This window comes from Sinocyclocheilus anshuiensis, unplaced genomic scaffold, assembly GCF_001515605.1.
Source record: "Sinocyclocheilus anshuiensis isolate Anshui unplaced genomic scaffold, SAMN03320099.WGS_v1.1 scaffold229, whole genome shotgun sequence".
Lineage (NCBI taxonomy): Eukaryota > Metazoa > Chordata > Actinopteri > Cypriniformes > Cyprinidae > Sinocyclocheilus > Sinocyclocheilus anshuiensis.
This window is the reverse complement of record NW_015537957.1, coordinates 1027142-1040289: the sequence shown is the minus strand read 5'-3', so window position 1 is coordinate 1040289 and position 13148 is coordinate 1027142. Positions and strand designations below refer to the sequence as shown.

The following is a 13148-nucleotide window of genomic DNA, read 5'->3' as shown; positions in this document are numbered from 1 at the left end:
GGTATTTTCAGTGTGAACACAGTACTTGCACTATTTATACTACAAAACGTCATAGAATAGTGCATAAGTATGCGGTTTGGGATGCACCTTTTGTTCTTACTACCTTTGTGGCCATCGAACGTGTCAGTTGCGTTGCTGAAAGCAAGCTCTCGGATTTCATCAAAAATATCTTAATTTGTGTTCTGAAGATGAACAAAGGTCTTACGGGTTTGGAACGACATGAGGGTGAGTAATTAATGACAGAATTTTCATTTTGGATGAACTATCCCTTTAAAAAGATTCCAAAAAGGGGTTTTCTGTTTCCCCAGAGAACCTTTCAGTGATCAGTTCTTAAAAGAACCATTTTTTCTTAGTGTGAAGAACATTTATTCACTATAAAGAACCTTTAGTGCAATGGAACGTTTCCGCGGATGTTGAAGGTTCTTCATGGAACCATCAAAGCCGATAAAGATCCTTTATTCTTAAGAGTACATGAACAGAGAGGTTTAAAATATACATTTTCTGGAGTCTCTAGATATCTGTGTCTGGTCTGTAAAACTGACGTCTACCTAAGAAAGCTTTGCTCACTGCTTGCTCATGGTCCGACTGCTGCTCCTCTTTGCTGGACCCAGGTTGGGCCGGTAGCGGGTCTGAGAAATGTCTGGCAGACCCTGGCTGTATGGGAGCTTTGGGGTCCTTGATTTGGGACACTGACTAAACTCTTGATCTATCTGCCTGCATATTAAAACATGGCTATGCTCATCCTGCGCCGAGCCTCTGTCAAAACAAGCCGTCTTAAAGTTATTCTGGTTAGTACCTGGTTCCAGGCTGAGACAAATAAACGCTCAACTTATTAAGACCTCATCACTAATCACCACTCGTCATGGGGACCAGTGTTGCCAGATTGGAAATGTCCAAGTATCGTACCAGAAGCTCAAAATTATCGTATTTGGAAGAAAATTAGCGTGCACGAGTCAAACGTTCAGAATACAGTTATTTATCTAGATGTTACAGCTATTTATCCTTTTCAGCACTCATTTTCTATACTTTATTGCAAAACTATCGACCGCAGCTTTGAAACAACTGACCTAAGTGCGGCAGGAACATGAGAGAGAGAGAGAGAGTCAATCTCCATGATGATTGGTCGAGAAGACGTGAGATGAGATGAAAGACATGCGTAACACCACGTTCAAGTCTTCTCACAATCATGAAGGTAGACGTAGGATCCACACAGCTAGATCAATGAGTATAGAAGCCCTATGATTACAACGACTATCATTTGGTGTCACAAAATTCTGAAATGATCGTACATTATGGTATTATTGATTGTACATCGTACAGAGGTCAAAATTATGGTACAAATACGATAATTATCGTACGTCTGGCAACACTGATGGGGACAGTATTTCACTGCTTAATTTTAATTTTATTTTACACTGGGATAAAAAATGGGACACCTTCATATCATTTCATTAAATAACTAGAAAAGAAGCATACTTCAACTTCATCTGATATATTCCAAGTACTCTATGTAGTAAGTATACTGCTAGTAGTATACTTGTAAGTGTACTATTTCAATTCTTCATGGGACAAAATTGACCCACTTTTTAGTTTATAAAACCAATTTTTATATGTATAAGTAGTAAACTTTAAGTACACATCTAGTTTGTATATAGTTAAAAGTATTTATTTTGTATTACAACTATACTACTAGTGAATTAGCTACTTCAAACCCACTTTTTAAGTACACTTTGAAGTATACTCTCAGTGAACTACCGGTTTATACTATACTGCAAGTATACTTGTTTTTTTATCATCATACTTTTAGTTTAACAATTGTATTAGTTTTGCAATTTAAGTACACTACTAGGTTTCTATTTAGGTGTTCATTTTTAGACTTGAAAGAAACCTATATACTTTTAATGTGATCTACACTATCAGTGGATTTATGCCAAAGATTTATGTATTCAATAAAGTAGCATTGATCGTACATCGTACAGAGGTCAAAATTATGGTACAAATACGATAATTATCGTACGTCTGGCAACACTGATGGGGACAGTATTTCACTGCTTAATTTTAATTTTATTTTACACTGGGATAAAAAATGGGACACCTTCATATCATTTCATTAAATAACTAGAAAAGAAGCATACTTCAACTTCATCTGATATATTCCAAGTACTCTATGTAGTAAGTATACTGCTAGTAGTATACTTGTAAGTGTACTATTTCAATTCTTCATGGGACAAAATTGACCCACTTTTTAGTTTATAAAACCAATTTTTATATGTATAAGTAGTAAACTTTAAGTACACATCTAGTTTGTATATAGTTAAAAGTATTTATTTTGTATTACAACTATACTACTAGTGAATTAGCTACTTCAAACCCACTTTTTAAGTACACTTTGAAGTATACTCTCAGTGAACTACCGGTTTATACTATACTGCAAGTATACTTGTTTTTTTATCATCATACTTTTAGTTTAACAATTGTATTAGTTTTGCAATTTAAGTACACTACTAGGTTTCTATTTAGGTGTTCATTTTTAGACTTGAAAGAAACCTATATACTTTTAATGTGATCTACACTATCAGTGGATTTATGCCAAAGATTTATGTATTCAATAAAGACACTTGCTCTTTCTGCAATTTGACTTGATATTTTGAGTCGAGTAAAATAATAAATATTTAATGGAAATATATAAATAGGTAATAAATATTCCTTTTGGTTGTAATTCTTTATTCTGGTAATGACTTAATATTTACTCTAAGCTATTCCACCCTAAAACTGACTTGTTACTATAAACTACAATACTCTAACCTTGAACATGTAAAGAATACTTCAATATGCTTTTCTCTATGAATGTTCTTGCTAGAAAAAAGTGTGCTTGTGTGATTTTATTCTTTAAAAGAAATGCCACCTGTTTTGATATTTCGTTATATTACACAAAGAGTTGATACATTTTTAGGTGTGTCCAAATACTTTCTGTTAGTTCCTCAAACACTGTCCTAAAGTACACAAAGTTTTTGTACGTACAGAACAGAGAGGTTCGTGTCAGGTATACTGTGTGGTATCTGCAGAACACAGTGGAGCAAGTTTGGGTTTTGATTCCCCCCGCTGGACAAGCACAGTAAATGCTGCAGTGGGACATGTCTCACCTCCTGCAGTGCTGTCGCACCTGCTCCAGCTCATACACAGTGTAGGGCCGGCTGGACTTGTGAGAGGGCAGTCCTGGGGCAGAGGGCAGAGTCACCAAGTTCCTGTGAAAAAAAACGAGATCGTGAGAGACGTTACTATAGTGTTTACAACAACAGTGTAAGGATGTCTAATGAGAACACTTGACAGGGGAGCGCGGGGCACAAAGTAACACACGTGGTTTGAATATTTCCACACATGCTAGCAAAACAAAATGTATGGTATTTACTAGTTGCCATATCAAAGTGTGCCAAAATTCAAAAAACTTTTGACGATATCGCTGAACATGTATTTTACCATAGTAAAAGTAAATTTCTGGCTTAAGTACATTTTTCATCTCAGTTTTTAGCATTCATTTAAAATTAGACAAATCTGATATTAGCTTAAACTCCAATCTGTTATTTATCAGTTTAGATAGGTCTTCAATGCTACGCTAACTAGCAGAAGACACTAACCAGCTGCGCATATGGGAAAACGTTGTAACACTGCATTACAATGTGCCCCGCTATTATTAAACTATGCTATTCTATGACATTAGCCATGCAAATTTTACTTTAATGAGAAACCACGAGAACGTGAATAAAGATTGACAGTCAATGTTTAATGTACAGAAGTTATTATTTCAAGAAATGTAAAGCATTTTGGCTCGTTTATGTGGGCCGTCCCAAGCATGGTTGCAATGGGTTCATTGTTAAACTCCAAAATCATTCTTAAAAAACGCCATTGCTTTATTTGAAAATGTTAATAATTTTATTTTATTGACAAAATATTTATTTGTCTTGTATACTTTTTTCATTAGATCAGATAATATTTTAAGCTGTCACATGGTCACACCAACTGACTAATATCTCAACCAAACTTTGCTTTACTGCTTATAAAAAACATCTTTCATATAGACATCTTTAGACATCTTTCAAATGAACCCAGGGTTACTAAACTAATTAAAACCATCCATGTACAAAAACATTTGATATTTATAAAACAAATTAAACTAAATGTTAACTCGAATAAGGTAACTTAAACTTATTTGTTTTAGCTAGTTGCCAAGGCAACATTTTTCATTTTTATTTAGTTTTACTTGATGACTGAAAAAGATAACTAAAAAATAACTAAAAGTGAAATAAAAATTCATACAAAATGACAATAAAACGACTAAAACTTTATATAAAATTGCAATGAAAACAGAAAATATAAAAATAAAAACGAATTCAAAATATTGATAAAAACTGTAATAGTTTCTCAACTGAAGCCCCACAGAAAATATTACAATTAATTTTTAATTAATAAACTGAAATATACATTATGGAAGATGTGTGTATTCATGTCATTGTCTGTATGAACAATTTAATGTATTTTTAAATACCTTTAATGTATTTTGACAAAAAATGTACAATAAAGTTAACATTAGCTGATGTTACAACTGTTCATTGTTAGTTCATGTTAGCTCAGGTTCATTAAATTCAATTTGATTTGAATAATGTATTAGTAAATTTTGAAATTAACATTAACTAAGATTAATGCATGCTTTAGAATTATTTTTCTTAGTTGTCATGTTAACTAATAGTGTCAACAAATTTTACCTTACTGTAAAGTGTTACCAAAAAGTGTCATATCCTTTATAATATTTACGTACTGTCCTGGTGTCATCATATCCACGGGACGATCACAGGAGATGCAGTGAAACCGGGCCACTAATTGTCTTTGACACAGAGTAAGAAAGACACAAAGACAGTGAGGCTTGTTTCCATACAACCACCATCATGGTTTGTCAAACAGAGGTTATTCAGATAGTGATAATGCAACATTACAGAAACATACACAATGATGCAAATGCTTGGCAAACGCATTCCCAGCATGCTTTGTGTCATGAATTCAGCTCTGAATGCAACAACATATGTTTTGACATACTTGTGTAGAGAACTTCAGGCATTAGGGTTTAGTATATGTTTGACTTTAGGTTTAAGGTCAAGCTCAGTGACTATCAGCATAAAGTCTGATCCACATTGCAGCAATGAGATTCACCACAAATTTGCCACAAATTCGCCAAAACGCACAATACTTATGAACTGCCATGAGTGTGTTGACCGATCTGAAGGTGCGGAAACATTTAGTGTTGCAGGCAAAATCCAGTCATTTCAATTTTTTTTTTTCTTCGCACAAATTAGCTGCATTGACCAACAGAATGAAGCTTGGCGTGAAAGTGAGTTTTGTGTTTTGTGCATCAGTGGAGAATGGACCTTTTGTTGGTGAAATTTCACAAATTTTTCATAAATTTCGCAGATTTGACATTGCACCAGTGGAATATGCAGGTGTGCTCATCTAGTCAACATATCAAAAGACAAAACTTATATACAATATTTAGACAATATTTAATAATAAATAAAAATTAAATTAAAATAAACAAATTATAAAATAAAATAGTTTTTGTTTACATGATATATGTATGTGTACTGTGTATATTTATTATGTATATATATAAATACACACACATACAGTATATATTTTGAAAATATTTACATGTATATACATTTATATATTTATATTCTTATATTTTATAATATATATAAATATATTTAATATATAAACATAACACATTTTTCTTAAATACATACATGCATGTGTGTACACACAGTATACACACAGTATACGCACATATATTTTGTAAACAAAAACTTTTATTTTGGATGCGATTAATCGCGATTAATCGTTTGACAGCACTAATATATTAAATAATTATATATAATATATTAATTTGAAAAAGTGAATCTAGTGCCTCACTTCCTGAGTCCAGCAGCGTCGTCCTGCTCGGGGATCGGAGGTGTCTGCAGATGCTTATGAATGGTCCTCCAGCGATCATCAAGCTCTTTCTTCAGAGGATCCAGCTCAATCCGGTTCAGCTACAGTACAAGACACATGCACAAAATCATAGTCATGATGGAAGTACAGGGGGTTTGTGAGACTGTAACAACCAGCAAATTTAAATTATTATTTAAAAATTCAATTCAATTCAATTCAATTCAATTAAATCATTTCTTTTTTTTATTTCTTTTTCATTTGGGGTGAAATGTGACCTGTACATGTTTTTGTGAGATTTACCCAAATACACATTCATTTTTAATTTAATTTAATATAATATAATATAATATAATATAATTTAATTTAATTTAATTTAATTTAATTTAATTTAAAATGAATGTGTATTTGGGTAAATCTGACAAAAACATGTACAGGTCACATTTCACCCCAAATGAAAAAGAAATAAAAAAAAGAAATGATGCCTTTTTTAATATCATTTTCATTACATTTTATGTGATCATAATGCTTAGCTCCAAACGTATACAAAAAGAGTCACTATATTTCTGGAAAAGATAGAACAGTTCATAAAGGTTTGAAAATATTTTTACACCATGGAGAATTTCAATGACTTCAAAGAAGGACTGCTTCGATCTGTCCGTCTCTCACCTTGCAGTCCATCTCAGTGGAGATCTTCTCGATCACCTTGTTCCAGTCCTGCTCCTGACCGCTGATCTTCCTCAGCAGATCCTGTATCATGTTATCGAGCTGCTCTGCCATGCTGTCGAACTGCATGCGGCTCACCTTGCTCTCCAGAGCCCGCTTGTCTGCTTTCTGAGGAGCAACGAGATGACACCCACTGACTGAGAGTGACTGTGATGGTCCAGTGGGGACCACAAAGAGTTGATGAACTTGGATTGTTTATGAACTGTATAAAGAAACAACTCACGATTTCAATCTCCATTTCCACCACTTGCTTGTCAGCTTTCTTTTCATCCAGTTCCTCCACTATCTTGAACAGATGCTGGAAAAACCACAAGCTAAGTAAGTGATAGAAGTAAATGATGTCTTATGAGGCTCTCTATTTACTCACGTCGATGTGTGTCTGTTTCTTGCTGTGTTCCTCCATCAGGCGGTTGGATGTTCTGTGGAGTTTCTCACACTCGGATTGCAGCTGCAGTATGGCTCCCTCTAAGTCGCTCACCAGATTAGTGTTCTACAGCAAAACAACATCACACACTCATACGAGAACATTTCAGTCATCTTTTGGAAATCAGGAGACTTCAACATCTCGTTTAAGTGTTTCCTTCCAGATGTTTCCTAAAATGACTTAAGAAGGATAAATATGAAGAAGAGGCATTTCATGTCTGTCTCTGTGTCATGTACCTGGTTCCTGTCCTCATGTCCCTGGTTCATGAGGTGAGTGGTCTTGTCCTCAGGTTTGTTGCATGACTGGGACAACTGACTGACCTCCTGTTCCAGACCCTGACCTCCTGTCTGCTGTTGACCCTGATCCTGACCTGCACTCTGAGCCTGATCGTCTGCTTTGCTGAAGCTTACTGCCTCCTGCTGTCCACTTTGTGAGAGTAGAGAGGATGAGGAGGACCTCATATCCTCCATCATAGCCCTGAGGCTGTTTAACTACAGGTGAACCGTAAAAAAATTAAAAGAATGTTCATGAAAAATAATAATACAGTGGTCGGATATCAGGCCGATAAGGGTGGGTAATATACTGTATAGATAATTGCAAGATATTAGTTTAATGCAAAAAAATGATGCAGGGAAGAAATCATTTGTAATGATTTTGTAATTTGTAAGAAATCATCTAATCTTTTGTAATTAATATGTGATTAATATTTGTGGCCTGTATGTTTTTTTTTTTATTATTATTATCAAGGTTGCATTTATTTGATCAAAATATGGTAAAAATATGAATATTGTGAAATATTATTACAATTTAAAATAACTTTTCTATTTGAATATATTTTATTTCTGTGATATTCAAGCTGTATTTCCAGCATCATTACTTCAGTTTTCAGTGCCGCATGATTCTTCAGAAATCATTCTAATGTACTGATTTGCTGCTTAAGAAACATTTCTTAATATTATCAATGTTGAAAACTTTTGATTATTTGATGAATAGAAAGTTCAAAAAGGCCGTATTTTTGAAATATAAATCTTTTGTAACATTATCATGTCTTTACTGTTCACTTTTAATTCATTTAATGCATCCTTGACAAATGAGAGTATTGATTTCTTTTTAAAAAATAAATTAGATACTGATCCAAAACATTTGAATGATATATATATGAAAATATACACGGAAGGAACAAGCAACTAATCGAAAAAGTCAAGCAAACTAGTCATGCCCATATAAAAGCACAATTAAAATTATAATGTTGCAATGCAGAACACTGATATATAATATATATATAATATATAACTAATATATATATATAAGTGCTGTCAAACGATTAATCGCGATTAATCGCAACCAAAATAAAAGTTATCATTTGTAAATTAATCATTTGACAGCACTAATATATATATATATATATAAATAAAATATAACTAATTTATCATGAATGTTTGCCATATGACCCAGGCGAGTTCTGTCAGTCTGACCTGCTCTTGTATGTGTACGTCTTCACTGTATCTCCCTTCTGCTCTGTCACGCATCTTCTCTCTTATCAGCTCCTGCACTTTCTCATCCAGCTTCAGTACTGCAATCCTGCATGAGTGTATGTATGTGTGTGAGACATACAGTAAAAAACACATCTATTGTGCTTTCTTTTCTAATTTATTAACTGCTAATAAAATAATTAGTGGGATGACTTCCTCCAGAAAACTGAGGAACAATTTGATCTTGACATAGTGTCAGTTTAAAATGTTATAGATGTGTTTGTACATCTCTCTTCTGATGCTGCATTCTCATTACTGCAACTAATGCAACATTTCCGAACACAGTGACCAATTTTGACCACTGAATGCAAATGTTGCTGTTTCAAAATTGTGGGATACGTCTTGTCCCATGTCTCTAATGATTGACTGGTAGACTTGAGATGAGTAGTACCTGATGTGAGTCGTCTGCAGGTTCAGCTGCTCTATCTGTGAGGAGTGTGTGTCCTGACCGCTGGCTGAACCTGTGCTCTGTCCTGCAGAGTCTGAACTCTCACACACCTGTACCGTCCTCATGTCCATCAACACACTCTCCACGTCTGACACCTACAGGAGTCATCTAGACTGTAACATGCTGCTTATGCTCCTGTATATGTGTGTTGGACCTACATAAAACTTCCTCGGGAGTAAACTAAATCTGATCAAAAACCTCATTTTAGATAGATAGATAGATAGATAGATAGATAGATAGAGCCCGGCACTGGTTGCTTAGTCACCGGAATGAGTCTGTTTGACTGACACAAATGACAAAGAACAATATAAGTCTAGGTGAGGCTCTGTTTACATAATTACAGATATTGTAAAGATCAAATCAGCTTCTTAAGGGATTGTAAAATCTGATACAGTAACAAAATGAAAAGACCGGTTTGAGGGACAGTTTAGGGTGTAGTAGTTATTACTTTGATTTTAAAATCATAGTCAGTATGAGTGTTTCTGTCATACCTTCTCTTTATCTGCTAGCAGACTGTCCACAAGAGCCCTCAGATGATTCAGCTGCTCTGGCACATGGTCAGGAATCTGCCTCTCTTCTACAGAAATCACAAAACATATCAAGCAAAATGTCAAAAACACACTTAAACATACACAAGCTTAACCCTTATGCATCCTTATGGACATTTTTGTCTTTTTCAGTTTTGTTTTGTTTTAATGCCAACTGCATACATTTGGGCACAAGTGTGTATTTTTATTAGAATTTTTATATTTTACCTGCATTTCCTTTAATACATTTATTTTACACTAGGTACAAAAAATAGTTCCTCTCAGGACCTTAAGGACAAAAATGTCCCCATTAAAACGGCAATTTTTAATCCCAGGGCCATTTAACTATAAAATGATGCAGTCTTTGTTAATAGGCTTTCATTCTGTTGGCAAGGCTTCAAAATTAATTTTTTTTTACATTTTTTTTTTACCAGATGGTGCCATTTTCTCAGGTTTGGCCTATAAAGCAAATACTCACATTTTTCCTGTTTTCTGCTTTTGCTGTATTATAGAGCCATTTGAATAAATTATACAGCTATAATTGTGTGGGTGTGTTAGTATGGATGTCAGAGTATGGTTTGTATGTGTGTTTGTTTGTGTGCATCTGTAATGTTTGAGAGAGGGAAATTATACTGTACTGTGAATCACAAATCCTACCGCTGTGTATGCCAGCGGAGCTTTGCTGGAATCTAATGGGAAAAGTTTGGTACTGCACCCAAACAAAATCTTACTAAAAGCTCATTTTTTGAGATATCAACCTCAAATTTGGAACACAACTTGTTTAGATTTATGGCTTTGATTTTCTAGCAACTAACATGTTTTATAAAATATATATTTTATATAAAAATTACTCATTTTCAGAAAATTAAACCTCTAACTTTTTTGGTTTCAATTTTTTTTTTACAACTTTTTTAACTTCAACAATAATCTGCCAAGGGTCTTTTTTAAAATGAGACCAAACTTAAGTCTGTACTCCCAAGCTTCAAATTTTTATGACAGTTTTTTGACATGGACATTTTTTGTCCTCCAAGGACCTCAGAGAAACTTTTTTAATTGACGCACAAGGGTTAATAGTAACTTTACTGTAAACAAAAATTGCATTATAAAAGTATTCTTAACACATTTTATGAGAGGGATATTTGATTGGATGAGGTGCAGATGCAAAATGCAAACAAAAATATTAAGTAAATATGTTTCTTGGTAACTATGGACATAATATAGGAAATTGTTTATTCCAATGTTAACATTAAAGAGATCCCTTGTGAAAATTAGTACACTTTAACATACTGCTAGAAAAAGAGTACTTATTATGGAAATAATATGCTTTTAAAGAATGTACTTATGTGTGAACTGAATGAAATTGCAATTAAATGAAAATGTAATATTGTTTAAATTTATATTAAATGTAATTAACTGAACTATAGAGTGCTTTTTAAAGGTAATTTCATTTTCATTACTTTTCTTGTCTATTGAAATATGGGTAAAGTGTACTGATGAATGTACTGACACGCATTTATGGTGTATTTATTTTTTTAAATGGCACGCATTTATTTTTTTAAAATATATTTGTAATTACAAAAAGAAGCTGCAATTTAGTACATTTAAAACTACACTACATTAATAAAATTAACTTGTAAATGTAATATTGAATAACTCGCTACAGTTAAATTATAATCAAGTACTTTAGATGTTTTTTAGTATGTTAGTCAACACATCAAAATAAGTGTCGTTATTTAAAGCATGGCAAAAGATTATTGAAACAATTATTTAAAATGTAATTTAAAGTAAAAACGTTTTTAACACAATTACAAAGTGTGTTAAAACAGTCATGAAAGTGTATTATCTGTAAGTACACTTAAGTGGGCTCTTATTTCATTAATAAATGTAAAAAAAATCTTTAATTTTTTACCCACCATCAAGTTGTTTCAAACCCGTATGACTTTCTTTCTTCTGTAGAGCACAAAAGAATATATTTTGAGAAATGTCTCATTGATTTTTTTTTTTGTTTATACAATTAAAGTTTTTCATTGTTGTTTTGGACCCCATTGTCTTTCATTGTATGAAAAGAAACGATTTATCCATTCTTCAAAATATCTTGTGTTCCATAGATGAAATCAGTCACATAGGTTTAGAATGACACGATGGTGACTTGAGGCCATGCCGCTTTGTAAACATGAATATGCATAATGTATCATAACTGTGGTTAGAATTATTATTGAATAACAGAGACATAATGCATATAAAGCATGTTGCTGTCTGTGTCGTACCCATGGCATTGAGAAGATCACGCAGATGTTGAAGCTGGGTCTGATCAGCCTTGTTCGCCTCCAGCTGCCCCACGCGGGCCTCCAGACTCTCGTGCCTGTCTCTCAGTCCGCCCACCTCCATCAGAGCCTCTATTGTCTCCGGGTAGCGCTCAGCCCCAATGCTGACCCGGGACAGTCGGCGGCCCGTCACAGTGCACAGAGCCCCGTCAGACAGGGACTGCTGGGGAGGAGAAACCCGCCGAGAGAGATCTACACCAGCTGTGCCAGCTGTACCCGCTCTGTCGTCTTTGAACGGGATACCCAGGTTCAAAGGGTGAACGGGTGCAATGTTTTTAGCGGCGGAGAGGGTGTCCTGCAACCCCTGGGAATGCAAGAGGGAATGTAATTTACAAAGAGCATCTCATGAATGAGAATCAGCTTGTCCTTCAGCGTATATTGCGCTTTGCATGAAACACTGAGACGGATGTCTTTGTTTTTGGCCTCGGTTTGTGTTTGTAGATGTTGGTTATGCATTTACATTTAGCAAATCATTCATTCCGGTCAATGTTTGCCTCAACTACAGCTGCCGCCTGCTCTAACCAAACAATGACTGTGATAAGAACCTGTGAGATTTAGTGTGGCTGTGAAAGGTTATTGGCTTCTGAAAGCTGCAGGACACACTAAATTGACTTCATGCTGTGTATGGAGTGATTACAGCTGGACGTACCTCCTGAATCTTCTGCCTCTCGCTGATGAGCGCAGCCTGCATCACTTCCCATGTGACACACTGCGTGACCACCTCTGGAACAGGGTACTGGGCCATCTTATCCTTCAGCTCTTTCTGAGAGAGAGAGGAAAAATATAATGTGTTTGTGTGTTTTCTAAATAAACACCACACAACTATTTTCTGATGTCAGGTAAAGGCAGCAAAGTCTCTCCATCCACTGAAAGTCCATGTTATTGTTTGAGCACAAAACAATTTAAAGGGATAGTTCACCTAAAATGAAACATTATGTCTTGTTTTACTCATCAACATGATCTGTCATTCAGATCAGTTTGACTTTATTTCTTCTGTGGAACATGGAAAGAGAAAATCAGCAGAATGTTGAAGCTGCAACATTTTGCAATATGGAATAGTGACTGGGGCAGGGTTTATTTTTAGGATTTTTTTTTTTTTGACAAAAATAACATTTCAGTTGACTAGAAAGGGCAAAATCCATATATCAAAACATTATTTAAACATATATAGATATGTTTAAATAAATATATGTA

At 34.4% G+C, this 13148-nt stretch overlaps 1 protein-coding gene across 1 annotated transcript in view; it reads right to left on the bottom strand.

Moving 5' to 3' along the window:
* The window catches only part of LOC107666018 (uncharacterized protein C16orf96 homolog), a 20209-nt gene extending 7564 nt beyond the window's left edge, over positions 1-12645 (bottom strand). The window contains exons 1-9 of the mRNA XM_016457110.1: positions 12604-12645; positions 11898-12258; positions 9595-9680; positions 7067-7189; positions 6923-6997; positions 6643-6807; positions 5959-6077; positions 4814-4879; positions 3144-3245 (exon numbers count right to left, since the gene is read on the bottom strand). Coding sequence (XP_016312596.1) covers positions 3144-3245; positions 4814-4879; positions 5959-6077; positions 6643-6807; positions 6923-6997; positions 7067-7189; positions 9595-9680; positions 11898-12258; positions 12604-12645 — 1139 coding nt within the window. The remainder of the gene's footprint in view (positions 1-3143; positions 3246-4813; positions 4880-5958; positions 6078-6642; positions 6808-6922; positions 6998-7066; positions 7190-9594; positions 9681-11897; positions 12259-12603) is intronic.
* Between the last annotated feature and the right edge of the window lie 503 nt (positions 12646-13148).